Source organism: Phaseolus vulgaris, chromosome 10 (genome assembly GCF_051622355.1).
Source record: "Phaseolus vulgaris cultivar YP4 chromosome 10, ASM5162235v1, whole genome shotgun sequence".
Lineage (NCBI taxonomy): Eukaryota > Viridiplantae > Streptophyta > Magnoliopsida > Fabales > Fabaceae > Phaseolus > Phaseolus vulgaris.
This window is the reverse complement of record NC_143507.1, coordinates 15,667,525-15,685,090: the sequence shown is the minus strand read 5'-3', so window position 1 is coordinate 15,685,090 and position 17,566 is coordinate 15,667,525. Positions and strand designations below refer to the sequence as shown.

At 42.2% G+C, this 17,566-nt stretch overlaps 1 protein-coding gene across 1 annotated transcript; it reads right to left on the bottom strand.

Moving 5' to 3' along the window:
* Window positions 1–4,982: 4,982 nt before the first annotated feature.
* On the bottom strand, window positions 4,983–5,754 carry LOC137819346 (uncharacterized). The gene is made up of 3 exons (XM_068623156.2): window positions 5,551–5,754; window positions 5,231–5,466; window positions 4,983–5,154 (listed from the first exon to the last, which is right to left on the bottom strand). Exons 1-3 carry the CDS (start codon window positions 5,563–5,565, stop codon window positions 4,983–4,985), a joined length of 423 nt encoding a protein of 140 aa, XP_068479257.1. The 5' UTR covers window positions 5,566–5,754.
* Window positions 5,755–17,566: the final 11,812 nt, after the last annotated feature.

The following is a 17,566-nucleotide window of genomic DNA, read 5'->3' as shown; positions in this document are numbered from 1 at the left end:
ACAGAATTATGAACTAGCAAAGACATAATGGAAAATGATGTATTGGAACTTGTATAGGTCTAGAATACAAGTATGAACTCAATTCTAAAAAGAAAAATGCACAAAGGATCAATATCAATTCAGAAAATTATATGACACTAAAGCAAGAAACAATAAAAAACAATAAAAGTACTACTAGAAGTAATGACAATTATGGAATAACATGACTAAGACAAAACTTGACATGATTACAAAATTAAAAGACATAAGACAAAAAAATAACAACAAGTGAAAGGAAGCTTAAAGTTAACTCTAGGAAGGATAATGCCATTCCAAAAGAGCAACCATACTCATATGAATAATGAGTGCCATAAATCTTTTCACAAGCACTTGGAGTAACAAAAGAAAAACAGCAAGAAAACTCAAATAATTCCTAAAACAGAAACTTAAATTGCAAGAAAATTAAAGAGCTCTTGAAATTAAAGTGCACACAACTCAACAATTAAACAAGAAGAACCTAAGACTCATGATACCACATGATGTGATTCCACTAGCCATAAAGAGAAAGGTTCTTGACCTTCTTAGGAATCACCTTGAGTTGGACATTATAGAGGCACTTTTCTTAGAGTTGGATCATTGTTCTAAGACAAGAACTCACCAAAAGCTAGTACCAAATCCCAAACTCATTTGGATGAACCAATTATAGTCAAATTGAACCAAACAAAAGAGGTAGAATTAAGAAGTACCGAACAGAATTGCATAAGAACACATTTCAACCGAACAAAATGAAATTAAAAGGCAAAGAACAAAACATAGGTGCTGGAAAATTAGAAAAGCCGAACCAAACAACTCAAGAACACAAGACAACATGAACAATTGAAAGAGAAGAAAGGAAGGAGAAGAGAGTGCTCATGAAGATGGAAGAATGTTGGATGATCTCGCCACTAGAAGTGTGGAATGCTCCTAGATGAGAGTGATGCCGCCACTTGAGGACTCCAATGATCCATCAAGATAAGACTAGAGAAGAAGGCTCCAAAAGCTCTCCCAAGTTCTCTCAAAATTTGAGTAGAGTTTTCTTAGATTAATTCCAATCTGAATTTTACAAAGAGAGCACCTCTATTTATAGCCTAAGGTGCTGAAAATGCAAGCTAAAACAATTCAAAATTCCCCCCTAAATTCAAATGCAAGTGGCGCCTAAACCAAGACATGAGGAAGGTGTGATCCCTTCTCTCACTTTGGCACCTCCTTATTTACTCCTACACCTATCTACTAACACACCCCCCCCTAAGACTCCTAACTAAAGACTAAAAGATGCTTTAACAATAGAGGTTTCTAATGTTTCCCTCTAAGCACCTTTCTACACAATATTTATTTAATACTTGGCCTTGCCCTTCATGGGATGAACTTTGGGCTTTTGGGCTTTGGCCTTCTTGGGCTTGGGCTTGGGCTTTATCTTTTGCAAAGATTAACAAGAAAAACTTTAAATGTAAAGGCGAATGATCTTGTTCTTTATAAAAAGCCACCTTTAGTTGATTCTCATCAACCGGTCTTGCGTAAACCACAGGTGGGCACCCCTCTTCGTCTATACTTTGCCGTGACGGAGAGAGCGGTCAATTCAGTCCTGGTGCAAGAGCAAGATCAGGTCCAGAGGCCTGTGTACTTTGTGAGTAAGGTACTGCAAGGCCCTGAAACAAGGTACCAAGCCCTCGAGAAGGCTGCCCTGACGGTAGTATTTTCAGCGAGAAGACTCAGGCATTACTTCCACAGCTTCACAGTGGTGGTAATGACAGATCTGCCCATCCAAAAGGTGCTAAAGAAACCAGACGTAGCGGGAAGGATGGTCAAGTGGGCGGTGGAATTGTCAGAGTTCGACATTCAGTACGAGCCCCGAGGACCGATAAAGGGGCAGGTGTTCGCTAACTTTGTGGTCGAGCTGTCGTTGGTCGCGACACCTTCAGAAGGGTTAGACTTCCGATGGGTATTATCAGTGGATGGCTCTTCCAATCAGCAGGGAAGCGGCGCTGGGGTCATTTTGGAAGGCCCGAACGGAGTGCTGATTGAGCAGTCCCTCCGCTTTGCCTTCAAGGCTAGCAACAATCAAGCGGAGTATGAAGCACTGATCGCAGGAATGTTGCTAGCAAGAGAAATGGGAGCAAGAAGTCTGGTTGCTAAGAGTGACTCTTTGCTAGTCACTGGGCAAGTTACAGGGGAGTTCCAGGCGAAAGATCCCCAGATGGCAGCTTACCTAGAGTACGTACAGCTCCTGAAGACGTCCTTCACCGAGTTTGAACTGGTTCATGTGCCGAGAGAGCAAAATGCCAGAGCAGACCTGCTTGCCAAGCTGGCCAGCTCAGGCAAGGGGGGAAAGCAGAGGACCGTCATTCAGGAGACCTTGAAGGTACCGCGAGCGTTCGTGTCAGACAACCAGGTACTTTAAGTGTACAAATCGATGGAGCGTCTGGCGATCGGTCATCGTTCGCTGACTCAAGAGACGTTGAAAGCGCCAAGGATTAGAGCGCGACCGGCAAAGACCGATGAGGCGATGGAATTCTGCGCTGTTAGGGAGCCCGACACGTGGATAACACTGTACCAGTTGTATTTAGAAGATGGTGTACTCCCACTGAACCCGACAGAGGCAAAAAGAATAAAGCGGAGCTCGAGTAAGTTTACTTTGATTGATGGAAACCTGTTAAGATTTGGGTTTTCTCATCCTGGCAGATCTGCGTATATGGCGAGCAATGCACTAGGCTTATTTCAGAGCTACACGAGGGGGTGTGCGGAAGTCATGTGGGCGGTCGTGCTTTGGCAAGTAGGATCCTCCGCGCGGGTTACTACTGGCCAACGCTGAAGGAAGACTGCGTGAGGTATGCTCAACGTTGCAAACAGTGTCAACTTCACGCAGATTGGCATAAGGCACCTCCCGAGGAGTTGAAGTCCATCCATAGCCCATGGCCATTTCACACATGGGGAATCGACATCCTAGGACCTTTTCCCCTGGCGATAAGGCAGATGAAGTTCCTCATCGTGGCCATCGAGTATTTCACCAAGTGGGTGGAGGCAGAACCAGTTGCGCACATCACCGCACAGAAAGTCGAACACTTTGTCTGGAAGAACATTGTCTGTCGTTTCGGAGTACCCAAGAGGCTGGTCTCCGACAATGGCACCCAGTTCACAAGTCATCAGCTAAGGAAGATGTGCGAGGAGTTAAAGATACAACAGGTTTTCGCCTCGGTGGAACACCCACAAACCAATGGGCAGGTGGAGTCAGCCAACCGAGTACTGCTCAGGGGGCTGAAACGAAGACTAGAGAAAGCTAAAGGAAAATGGGCAGAGGAGGTCCCCAGAATCGTATGGTCCTACCATACCACTCCACAGTCCAGCACCCATGAGACACCCTTTAGCCTTGTCTATGGGACAGATGCCATGATTCCCGTGGAAATACAGGAGAGCTCCCCCAGGTTTTTGAATTTCATTGCCGAAGAATCCAACGAAGAGCGAAAGGTGAATCTCAACCTACTGGACGAAGTGCGAGAAGAAGCCAGAGTTAGTGCTGAAGCCGTCAAGAGAAGAGTAGAACGAAGGCACAACTCCAAGGTGAGGCTCAGGCGCTTCCAGGAAGGTGATCTGGTGATGAAAAAGGCGCATCAGAATGAGATGGAGAACAAGTTGTCTCCAAAGTGGACAGGTCCATACAGGGTGGTTGAGGCATTGGAGAATGGAGCTTATCGGCTGGAAACTCTGGAAGGAGGATCAATCCCCAGAACGTGGAACGCCACCCACTTGAAATTTTATTTCAGTTAAGTTGTAAAGTAGTTGCACTAGTGCAGATAAGTTAAACAAATGCGGCTATTTTAAATTTACAAATGCGGTCATAGAACCGCATTTGATCAACACGCATTTGTAAATCTGGAATTTACAAATGCGGTCCTATGACCGCATTCATAAATCACATTTACAAATGCGGTCATTTTAGATAACCGCATTTGTATATTATTCTGAATTAGGGAGTGGGTTTGGGGTTTAGGATTTATGAATGCGGTCTTGGTAAAAACCGCATTCATAAATCACTATTTACAAATGCGGTCATTTACTAAGACCGCATTTGTAAATGCGAATTCACTATTTACAAATGCGGTCTTGGTAAATGACCGCATTTGTAAATAGTGTTTTTTTTTTTTTGGTACATCCTGTTTTGTGCAGAAACCATATTTAAATAACCTGCATAATGATTAAACCCAGCCAGACAAATACAAAAATGTAGTAACCAATTGAAATCATCAAAATGTACATTTACAAGTGATCAAATTACATATAATAAAACCACTAATGTTGTTTACTTATGCTAGAGTTATAAAAATTAATGAAGTATGTGGACCAAGAATCTCTAACATATGAAATGCCTTCCTCACTCATTGGTGTTTCTTCTGTGAATAACTGCATTGCAAAGTTGACATAAATTAGTTTCTAGATATATATATGTTCAAGAATTATAAAAATGATTTAACATATACCTCCTTCCAACCAGTTTTAACACCTAGTCTTATAATGGTAATCATCCATTGCATAATGTAATAGCCACACTCATAGCTTCCTGGTTGTTTATTACACTATATAATTCAATAAAAAGTAATATGTTAGTATATTGATAAACAATGATAATAGAGAAAGAAAAAAATTACAAACCTTTACTCTTATGTAGTTCAAATTATTTGAACTGGATCGACCTTTTAGGATGTTATATCCACGCCATGAACTGGTTAATACAAAAAACCTCGTTAGTAGATGGTTAATTAGTAACATATACAAAGTTAAGTTTATACTATACTTACGTATTAATGATATCCTTAAATTTTGTGGGCATCTTCTTGTGTAGGGAACAGAACCACACAGCAGTCTTATCAACCATTGATAAGACAAGTAACTGCCAATGATGCCTATATGATCATTTAGTTAGTAAATATTTAAAACATGAAATAATAATAATTGATGACATATAATTAAACTTACTCATTAATGTAAGGGCATAAATAAATTTGTTTTCCCTCTTTTTCCAGGATGTTAGTGATGTATGCTTGAGTCTCAGTTGAGTTTGGTCCAACGGGATTAGTATATGCAGGATCTACGAATCCATACATATTTTCCTTCCCCTCAGTGATACAGACTCTATGCAAAAACCTACAAGTTTTTAGTTAAAGCATAATCAATAATAATTTAACATAAAGTAAATTGAATAATAGGTAAAGATACTTACATCATAAAAAATTGAATTATACTTATATTGAGCTCCTGGTTCCCAGATATAAATTCTGATAAATCTGTGTTGTAAATCATCAGTGGCAGTTCAGTGTTGATTTGAAAAAATGTATTATCCCACGGAACTGGAAAAGGATCATTGCCAATCTGACTAGCAATGAGACGTAGGGAAGCCATAGGATCGTCAACTGGAACCTCACGCTTCTTTTTCGGAGTTGGTGGCTGAAAAGGTTCCTACAAGATAAACAACATTTGTATTAAATTATATGTAATATATAAATATAAATAAAAAATAATATAATGAAACGAAATTATTACATGAGGTTCGGGCATAGATCGAATGAGCTCTCTGGGCCAGGCAACGAATGTCTGAAATGCATCGGCCACAGTGGTTACCTCATCTGAAGGTAGTGGAACACGAGCATCAGGAAATCGTACTTTTTCAACAGTTACCTTCGCCACATCAGGGGAGAGAGGAACGCTATGTAAGGTGGTGGCGTTTTTATAGACTTTTCCAAGTGCCACCACCCGAGGAGGTTTGCCGCCCACTACCAGTAGCTCACAATCCTCTGTTTGCCCATTGATATCATCCCCTGATGTTGGAGGAGCCGCACAACTCCCCTTTGTGCTCTTGGGAGTGGGACTAACAAGGGGTTCAATCGGCTCAGCACAAACTTGTTGCGATAGAAACTCTTGTCGCATTCGATCATTCTCCTTTTTCATCTGCAGCCACATCAAATCAGTCTCCTTTCTCATCTCCTCCATTATTTCTTCACGTAACTTATTCTTCATTTGAGTTTCCTTCTTGGAGGAGGAGGATGGTTGTCGTTCTGAAACTCCAAAAAAAAGTTTAATTCCGACCCCTTGTCCAGCGGCACGAACACGACCAGAGTGTTCAGGTCGTCCAATTGCTTCAACCAGGATATCGTGACGACCTTCAGCAACAAATGTACCGTCGGATTCCAAGGAATCCTGCAAGAGTACACAAAAATCATATTTTCAATCATTAATATAATTAATGCTTTAAAAAAATTGAAAATAACAAAAATAACTTACAATTTTTTCGATTATAACCCCGGATTGCTCGGAACTTGGTGCACCGGACTTTTTAATTCGGGCCCTCTTCCATTTTTCATGGCGAAAAGGTGGTGGAGGAGAAGTGACCCCTGTTTCCACATTCTCAGAATACGTCCCCTGTTGAGATTTCTCCTTTTCTACCATCAGTGTTTGCTCAAGTTTTCTATACCCCGAACGAGACATAACGTGCGGGGTAAGATTCTTCAAAGCTATCTCTTGAGCTTTCTTCCGACGATCCTGTCATAATTGAAATAAACAAACTGAAGTAAATAAGATAAACTTATTAATGTTATATAAACAAAAAAGTTACTTCACTTACCATCCAAGCCTCATTTTCACGGCTTTCTCTAAAAAGACGCCATGTCTCTTCATCAATATGTTGGTACTTTAAACATGGATTTTCGTCTTTAAGGTCGCCAAAAATGTATCTCGATGTCAGTCTTGACTTAAAGGTACGAAATTTAAGTGCGATATTGGATAATATCTTTGATCGAAGCGGTTCCACATCAGGAATGTCAAAGTTTGCCTGCAAAATAACATCATGAAATTAAAATTAATTAATCAATATTAAAAAGCATTATATGATAACAATAATAATGTAAAGCTTACCAGAACATCCTCCCATAGCATGTTCCGATCAACCTCTGAAACCTCATCCCATGAATTAATCAAAAATGGAGAGCCTCTCACGAGAAACAACTCCAAGATAGCTCATAAACTCATCTGCCTTAGGACCAAAAGCCACTCCAGTGTTGACGTCAATGTCAACATGTGTCTTCTCACCAGCAGCACGTCTCAATGCAAGACGCTTCAATCTAGTAGGTCCTCTACTACCTCGCCCAGATCGAGGTCTGACTGGAGTCTGGTCGTCATCCATGTCTCTGTTAAAAAAATTAGGTAACAAACATTAGTTAATGTGCATCGAATTAAAATCATATAAAAATAATACATAAAATTATAAATGTTTATATGTAAATTCCTTCACTGTGGTCTTTACGGGTTGCATGTACATCATCAAGTACATCGTCATCTTTATTAGTTATCATTGGTGTGAATGAACGAGTTTCGCCATATTCAATATCATCTATGGCTTCCCCTTGTTTTTTCCCGTGTAAAACGACATACCAATGTTCTGACGTAGGATCTTTCACATAGAAAACCTGAGATGCTTGTTGAACCATTATAAATGGCTCATCTCGATACCCTATCTTTCGAAAGTCCACTAGTGTGAATCCTGATTCATCAATTTTAACCCCACTTTTATTATCAACCCATTTACACTTGAAAACTGGAACGGAAAACTTAGTGTAGTCAATCTCCCATATCTCTTCTATAAACCCATAGTATGCCATTGATCCAAGTACTGGATTTGTATCTTTCGAAGTCAAAAACTGCATTGACTCGGCTTCAAGAGTAACACCAGAATTTTGAACTGTACTCTTTTCATCCAGGGACTTCGTGTAAAATATACAATTATTCACTTCGTACGCTATACATGAAATGACATCAAACTTCAATCCAGCAGCCAACCAAGTCAAGGTCTCTGATGCCGTTGAATCCTTGAACACCTCATCTTTAAACCAAGGCATGAAAGTTCTATTATGTTCCATCAAGACCCATTTCTCTGCTTGTCTTGGGTTATTTGCCTTCACAATGGCTTTATGAGCTTCTATGTAAGGTACAACTTCATCTGTGTTATTCAATATGTACAAATGTGCTTGCAAGACTTCTGATCGAGATTTGCTTACAATATTCACACCACGTAAACATTTACTTGTAGAACGCCTGTGGTGCCATGAATTAGCTGGAACACCTATTGGATTTGCTTTTGTCATGTACTCTGAACAAAATTCAATACTTTCTTCAGCTATGTACCTTTCAATCATTGAAGCCTCTGGACGATAATGATTTTTCACATAACCTTTCAAAATTTTCATATACCGCTCAACAGGATACATCCATCTTAAGTACACTGGTCCACACAATCTAACCTCTCTTACCAGATGCACCACTAGATGAACCATGATGTCAAAAAAAGACGGAGGAAAAAACATTTCCAATTCACACAAGATAACAACAATTTCATTTTGAAGTTCATCTAGTTTTGAGGGATCAATGACTTTACAACAGATGGAAGAGAAGAATGAGCACAAACGGGTTATGGTGTGTCTAACATTTTTTGGTAAGATCCCACGGATAGCTACCGGCAACAATTGTTGTATCAAGATGTGACAATCATGAGACTTCAACCCAATTAACTTCAAATCTTGCATTGACACTAGACTCTTCACATTTGAGGAATGTCCTTGTGGCACTTTCACACCCTTTAGACATTGACAAAACTAATTTTTTCATCTTTTGACATTGTGTAACAGGCTGGGGGCAAATATGTACGCTTACCCATTTGTATGGGTGCCAACTCGCCGCGTATGTTCATCTCAATCAAATCTAAACGAGCATTTAGACCATCCTTCGTCTTCCCGTTAATGTTAAGAAGTGTACCAATTAAGCTATCACACACATTCTTCTCAACATGCATTACATCTATACAATGTCTGACTTCTAACCTCGACCAGTACGGAAGATCAAAGAAGATTGATTTCTTCTTCCAAATATTTGTCACAGATGACTTTTTTTTGGACTTGCCGAAGGTGTGGTCTATGTTATTTACCTTTTCGTAAACCTCAACACCGGTTAATGGAGTTGGTGGACCACTACCCTCTTGGTGTCCATTAAAGGCTTTTTTCAACCTCCGGTAAGGATGATGACTTCTAAGAAACCTCCGATGCCGAAGATATACTGTTTTCCTTCCATGTTTCAATTGTTGAGAAGCAGTGTCTTCTTCGCATATTGGACACGCTTTGTGACCCTTAACACTATAACCTGATAAGTTACCATATGCCGGAAAGTCATTGATGGTGCAAAATAACATGGCATGAAGCTTGAAAGTTTCATTAGCAAATCCGTCAAATACTTCGACACCCTGGTCCCACATTAACTTCAAATCTTCAATTAGGGGACTTAGATAAACATCAATATCATTCCCTGGTTGTTTCGGACCGGATATCATCATAGACAACATCATGTATTTTCGCTTCATGCACAATCCAGGAGGTAAGTTGTAAATAACTAGTAATACAGGCCATGAACTGTGATTTGTACTCATATTACCAAACGGATTCATTCCGTCTGTAGCTAAACCAAGTCGGATATTTCTTGATTCTTTACCAAATTCTGGAAAGTCATCATCAAATTTCTTCCATTGAATAGAATCAGCTGGATGTCGGTACATGCCATCGCATTTCCTCTCATCTGCATGCCATCTAAGATTCTTAGTATCGTCTGGGTTTGCAAACAAACGCTTCATCCTTGGAATGATGGGAAGATACCACATAACCTTCATTGGGGGTGCATGCTTTTCCATGTCATCAATAGAATCATCATCTTTTTGTTTCAACTTATAACGTGATAACCCACACCTCGGACAACTTTTCAACAATTCAAAATCTTTCCGGTATAATATACAATCATTAGGACATGCATGTATCTTTTTGTACTCCATACCCATTGGACAAAGAATCTTTTTGGCCTCGTAATTACGATTAGGTAGACTATTTCCCTCTGGAAGCATATCCTTCAACAGCTGGAGCAATTCCGTGAAGCTTTTATCAGTCCATCCGTTTATTGCCTTCAAATTCATCAATCTTAACACCGCCGACAACCGTGTGAAGTTAGTTGATCCAGGATACAAAGGAGTCTCTGCATCTTTTGACATACTTTCATATCCATGCGCTTTTGCAAAACACTCAGCTCCCACATCACGAATCATGTCCTCCAATCGATCATCATCTCTATCATCGTGTACTGCTTCATCCATGGTAGAACCCACATATTCTTCAGTTACGGAAACACGTGGTAAATTTAATAATTCACCATGCCATGTCCAAGTTGTATAAGATCGAAGAAACCCATCACATAGCAGGTGTTCCCTCATGATATTCACATCCAGTATCCTTCCATTCAAACAGTTAACGCACGGACACCTGATCTTTGCTCCATCATGACCACTAATAATCGCGTTACGCTGTGCAAATTGTATAAATTCCTCTACTCCCCTTTCGTACTCATCACTTATACGAACAGCATTAATCCAACTTCGATCCATTATATATTCTGGAATATAGTTAGGATTTTCTAATAATTAGTATTCTCTTCAATCTCACACATTTGCTGAGGGTCGAACACCCCCGGACTCAATCCAAACACGATATTTCTATTCTAAAAGTAACAATAACTAACATAACATAAAACTTTTATTAAAATGTAATTAACAACTAACTAAATATTTCACTTCTAAAATTAAAATTCTAGAACAAAGTTTAATACACTATAGAATTATAATTCCATAAAGATTAATATCATATTCATTTTTATTTAAGTAAAAGTAGTTTAAAGTGACAATTATAAAAAATAAATGATGCCAGGGAAAAAAAGAAAGATATGCAAAGAGAAAGTGCAAAAAATAAAAATAATTACAAAAATAGAATTTATATATAATATAAATTTAAGAAAATAGAAATTATATAATACAAAAATTCAAAATACACACAAATATATAAATTATTAGTTATTAGTTATATACATTCCAAGTTATATTAGTTATTAATTAAATATATATTATAATACAGAAAAATAAAAATTCAAAATATTAAATATGAATTCAAAATTTTAAATATAAATTCAAAATATTAAATAAATACAACACCAACCTTTAGGTTGATGGTGATCGGAGACGTAGGCGAAGGCGGTGGCGGAAGCAGTGGCGGTGACGGAAGCAGTGGCGGTGGCGGAGCAGAAAAAACCAGAGAACCAATAGAACAGTAACCACCTATATGCAGAAAACGAGTAAGGAAACGAAATGACAATGCCAAGGAAGTGAATAATGACAATGACAAAAACGAAAACGAAAACAAACGTTGAAGCAGAGAGAGCTGAAACTTACAATGCAAAGCGGAGACAGCTGAGAACGTTGAAACGAAGAGCGGAGAAGACGAAAGTGAAAGTGAAAACCAGTGGCGCGCTTCTATTTTTAGGGTAAAATTGATTTACAAATGCGGTTCTAGGGTAAGACCGCATTTGTAAATCAATTAAAATGAATTACAACTGCGGTCATAGTAAAGACCACATTTGTAATTCATTTTAATTGATTTACAAATGCGGTCTTACCCTAGAACCGCATTTGTAAATCAATTTAATTACAAAAATGCCACCGCGTTTTTTACAAATGCGTTTAAACGCAAAGCCGCACTAAATAAATAGTCGTTGTTTTCAAATTTTGTACTAGTGTTGCGTTCTCGCGCTAAAGACACACTCAATGTATATACTGAAAACAGTTGAACAAATAAGGGGGCACTCTTTTCCCTAAGGAGGGTTTTTAACGAGGCCACCCAATGAAAAGATTATCAGCATATCAAGTGTGCGAAAGTTTTCAAGTTAAAATCCTCCTCGCCCCAGGCGCGAGTGCAGGTGATCGGTTAGGCCTTATTCGCCCTAGGTGCGAATATGGGCGCTAATCTAAGTCCTCCTCACCTCAGGTGTGAGTGCAGGCGACTAGGGTTCGAAAGGCCAGGGGTGCTAGTAAGACCAAGAGAGGGAAAGGAAGGATTTTGACAAACGTCCTTACCCACTTGGCATATACCAATATTGGCCCAGTAAAGCCCTTAGTTTAAATCCTTCTCACCCTAGGAGTGAGGAAGGGAAAGAACGACCCGATCCGCTCAACGTTGATGACCTTGGGGAAGGTAAGAGGGGCTATCGAGAAACACTCTTCTTCCCCCAAAACAAGGCATCACCTCAGACGATTGATGTCAAAGTCCTCTATGCACTAAGCGTTAGAGCGATAGAGAAGCAAGGTGAAGACTGAAGAGCGATGACTGATGAGTTGTCGGTGGATGCTAGTGCGTAGCGCCTTGTCGGAGGAAGATTTTCCAAACAAGTTCTTACAGAACAAGTCGAAGTAGCCAGACTATGCCTAGTCAGTCATCTAGCACAAAGCTATGCATAAGAACTGTTAAAGACAAAGCTAAGGGAGTAGTTAGTCGTGATCAAGGTAGAGGCCAAGATCAAAGAGTACAGATCGCGCTAAACCTAAGCTAGCTAACAATTAGTCGTGTGTAAAAAGAAAGATGAAGCTTAAGAAGGTACGAGAGAAGAAGCATATAGCTGAAACGAGTATGTATTCACACCAAGGTTTATATACAAGTTTCAAGTACACAGAAATATGAAATTACAAGTGGAAAACTTAAGAAAGAGGAATGAGCTTTCCATCTACCACTTCGTGGTAGATGCTGAACTGCGACTGGTCCACGTCAGGAAGAACGCAACGAATCTGCTCGAATGCCAACTCGAACCCATCAGCAAGGGCATCAACACCCACGTTCATAAGTTCGGCGTTGTCATCTTCGAGCTTTTGCTTTGAACTCTCCAAGGCGTTCTTCTCAACGGTGAGCGAAGCAATGGAAGAGACAGCTTCTCCCAGTTTGCCCTTTGCTTCGGCAAGCTCGACCTTCATCGCAGAAAGCTCGTCCACTGCCTTCTCAAGTTTCCTCCCCCCTTCAGTGGCCTCCTCCTTGGTGGACTTGAGATCCTCCGTTAGTTGTGAGTTCAGTTGGCGTAGGGAGGAAGTCTCAGCCTCCAAGTTGATTACCTTGCTCCTCAGCTCTGCCACTTCGCTGTCCAGAGCGTTGACAGCTTGCCCCATCAAGATCTCAGTCTTGATGGTCTCTTGGACCTAAGATAGGTACTCTTTCCTGGACTTTTCCACCATGTCCCTCATCAAATCTATGGACCCTTGGGCAGCCTCAAAGTCACTTTGCAGTGACTCCTTGTCGTGCTCAAGCTCCTTGATCCTCTTCTCCTGGACTAGTTGCTTGCGGTGCTGGGTGGAAAACTCTAGGGAAAGCACTATCTGCTTGGCCAAGTGCATATCCACCTCCTGCCCACTCCACTCGAGAAGCTCACGGCTGCGTATGAAGTGTCGAACCAGGGCAATGACCCGACTGAAATTCTCATTGCTGGCGCCAGATCTGCTTGGCTGCGAGCTGGCCTCACCAACTTCAGCAATAGCAGCAGAGGTTGGCGGTGGTGGTGATGCAGGAAGTCTTGAGAGACCCCCTGAATGGGCAGAATCACCCCCAGCAGGTGGAGTGAGTTGACCAATAGCTTGACCCGCTGGGGGTGGAGGTGGAAGTGATGCTGGAGACAGAGGTTGAGGCGTCGGAGATGGTAGGCGCTGAGGGGAGGGAGAGACAGTTGGTGCTGAGGCAGGTTGAGTAGGAGGAGGTGGGGGTGAACCCTCATCGATCTCTACCACTTCAATTTCCTCAGGCCTGAGAGAAGAAGCCCCCCCAACCTCTTGATGTTTCCTCTTGCGATGTATGAGGGGAGAGCCAGAACTCTCCTCCTCAGTTGAGGGGGTAGGATCAGCAGCGACCGCCACAGCGGTGGGAAAGGCCTTTACTAGCCTTCTTCTTTTCCTCTCTGGCTCGGGGCCTTCAGCTGGCGCGACCGAGAGAGGGGGAGCTGCGATAGGCTCGGTGGTGAAGGAGGAAGAACCAGTCCCCTTGGCTCCCCTGGTCCGGGCAAGCTCCAGCAATGCCCTCCTCCTATCTTTCCCTGAAGTCATATCTACATCAAGGGTAAAAAGAAGAGTTAGATGGCATGATTATGCAAGTGGATAAAATGTTATGCAAGTATGCATGAGAGTGTGCAAGTATTCTAAGGGGTGCAAGAGAAAGAGCCTACCTATGTAATTCTTCAGAGACACCACATCAAACTCGTGTTTGATGAGAAGAGCCGAGTTATACTTTGCCCCTAGGAGCAACCTACACAGCTCGCGCTCGTAGGGGGCCATGGCTTCAAGGCCCCAGGGTTTCTTGAACTCGACTCCAGGAACCCAGTAAAGAGGAAACCCCTCGAGCAGCGATGGGCTTTGCTGAGTAGCAGAGATCATGTAGAACCTGCCCTTCCAATCTTTAAACGATTGCTGGTACAGGCCCAAGAGCACTCGTCCAGCAACTCCATTCAGGCTGACCCAAGACCTATCCCCAGGGTTCTTCGCCTCGAAGAAATGCAGGAAGACGTCTAATGAGGCGTTATGCCCAAAGTAGTTGCAGAGGATCTCGAATGCCCGTATGAAAGCCCGGGCATTCGGGTGGAGTTGGCAAGGGGCTACGTTTAGCTCCATCATCAACTCCTTCTCAAAGAAGATGAAAGGCAAGCGCAGCTTCAACCTTTTGAAGATGGCGGAGTATATGAAGGTGAAGGGCACCCCATTGGTAGCCCTGTCGTCCAAACAGATGGGCATCCCTCGAGGAGGAATGCGTACACGAACGTTGAAGTCGTTCTCCCTGTCGATGGCGCAGGAAGGCTCATCAAGGCCGTTGCTCAGAAGGGTCTTGAGATGATTTTTAGGTAGTTGGGTGGAAGTTTCGGCCAACAATGCCAGGGGAGCCCAGTCGTAGACCCTGGCGTAGTCCTGATAGGGAGCTGCATCAGGAGGAGGTGACGCTGGTGCACTTGCTGAAGGCTGTGCACCAGAGGAGGAGGCAACCATGCGAGCGGTTTGCTTCAAGCGAGCCATTGCGAGGTAACTGCAATGGAGGAAAGCAAAAGGTCAGATGAACGGAAGAAGAGGGAATGATGAATGGTTCGGTGAAAAACAGAGGAAGGGAAGAAGAAAGAAAGGTCCAGGCGAAGAAGAGGAAGAGGGAGAAGTAGAAAGCGAAGAAAACCCTAGTGCGGGTTGAGAAGAAGAAAAACAGAGAAGATGAATGCATGGTAGTGAAAGAGATGAATGCAATCGGTGAAAAGAACCTAAATGGACCAAGGAAGAAGAAAAGTCATACCTTTAGATGATCGCAGAAGGTCTTGAGGTAGAAAGTTCGAAGAAAGTTGGGCGCGCAGAGAGGAGATTCGAAGTGTTTGAGAGATGGAGTGTTGAAGAAGATGATGAAACAGTGAAAGCGCGCGCCTATTTGAATAAGGAAGCGTTAGCGACGCTCCATGCTGGCCATTGATGCGTCCACGTGTCGCGAGATCAAGGGAGGAAGTCATAACGTCAAAAGGCAACACGTGAGGTGGCACGTGATGTGGCCCCACTTGCCACATGGACCGAGAGCGCGACCACTTAGTCTCTTCGCTGAGAACGAGTTCATAGCTCGAGACTAGGGGGCTTGTGATCCGGTCGGTCATCGGTAGTCGGTGATGTTAGCAGCAGATAACCACGTGGACCACTCGCAGGGTGACACGTGGATCAGGTGGCAGAGAGATCAGGGAGGAGATCACCCGGTATGGTGATCGGTGGTCAGTAACCGAGTGGCCACCGACAGATCAGTCATCGGGTGCATGGTCATCGGGGTTTCGTGTTACACGCAGTTAAACTGGGACTGAGATTCCCAGCGAGAGCGTTACGCATGGACCTCGCATGATCATACCTCAGAGAAAGAAGAGCTCCTCGCCGGTATAATCGTGCACGAGAGTGGCCTGAGGGAGTTAGTAAACTAGTCAGTGATTGGTGACTCCCTCAACCCATTACGTGCATGACATCGTGGAGGAGAAATTGTGTATGTAGAGAGCAGTGCTTGGTGAGTGTGCCTAGTCCAGCCACACCTGGCGTTCTCCTGGGAATGTGCGATTCACCCAGATGGAAGAAGCGCGCTAAGTTACTCCGCAAGGGAATAACTTCGGCGCACAAAGAGATGCGCTAGAGCCCTTCAGGTAGTGGCACATGTACGGTTAGATGTGAGTTGCATGCCTCCACGTGTCACTGTCTGAGAGGGGCGCGGCCCAGATAAAGGTGCACTCCGTGTCATGAAAGGTACAGACAGAAAACACAGACACCCACGTCTTCACTGATTGTGGTACGTTTTCGCACAAAAGCATAACACAATTCTGACACATGTAGAGAAGAGCGTAACAGAATTCTGTTAGGCACAGGCACAGAGAGAGAATAAAAAGAGAGAATCATAGAGAGATAGACACACATTATTTTTGTTGGTGATTCTGTGACCTAACTTGAGCGTCAGAGTGCAAATGGCCGCTAGAGGCGCCGTCTGTGTGTTTTGCAGGTTGCATTTGAAGTTCTCGGAGAAGGTTCTAAGAGCATTCTTGCAGATAGCACAGTTGCATAGGCGGGGTAAGGAAGCGACAAGGCAATTCCTCCTCGCTTGAGTTGGCGACAGGATCAAAAGGAATTTGTGATCCATAGTGATCATGAGTCCCTTAAATATTTGAAAAGCCAAAGCAAGCTTAATAAGAGACATGCTGAGTGGGTGGAGTTTATTGAGCAATTTCCTTATGTGATCAAACATAAACAAGGTAAAATTAATGTGGTTGCCGATGCTCTTTCAAGAAGATATACCTTGTTAAATGTTTTGAATGTTCAATATTTAGGATTTGATCACATAAAGGAACTTTATCATGATGACTTATATTTTTCTCTAATATATCAAGAGTGTTCCAAGGGAGGTCACAAAGACTTTTTCTTACATAATGGTTTTCTTTTCAAAGGAAAAATACTTTGTGTTCCCCAAGGATCCATAAGACAATCTCTTGTTAGAGAGGCTCATGAGGGTGGGCTTATGGGACATTTTGGGGTAGCTAAGACTTTAGAAACATTACATGAACATTTCTTTTGGCCTCACATGCGCAAATCCGTACATACCTTCTGTGATAGATGTATAGCATGTAGGAAGGCTAAATCTAAGGTCCAACCCCATGGTTTATATACCCCTCTTCTTATCCCTACAATGCCTTGGGTTGATATTTCTATGGATTTTATCTTAGGACTGCCCAAGACATCGAAGGGTAAGGATTCCATCTTTGTGGTAGTGGAGCGTTTTTCTAAAATGGTTCATTTTATTCCATGCCACAAAGTAGATGATGCATGCCATATTGCAAATCTCTTCTTCAAGGAAGTTGTTCGTTTACATGGACTTCCTAGAAGTATAGTATTCGATAGGGATTCTAAGTTCTTAAGACACTTTTGGAGGACCTTATGGGGGAAACTTGGCACAAAACTTCTGTTTTCTACTACTTGCCACCCTCAAACTGATGGTCAAACTGAAGTGGTTAATAGAACTTTGGGTCAATTATTGCGATGCTTTATTTTCGGGAATCCAAGGGCTTGGGAGGATTTACTACCTCATGTTGAGTTTGCTTATAATAGGGTAGTAAATTCTACCACTAACCATTCTCC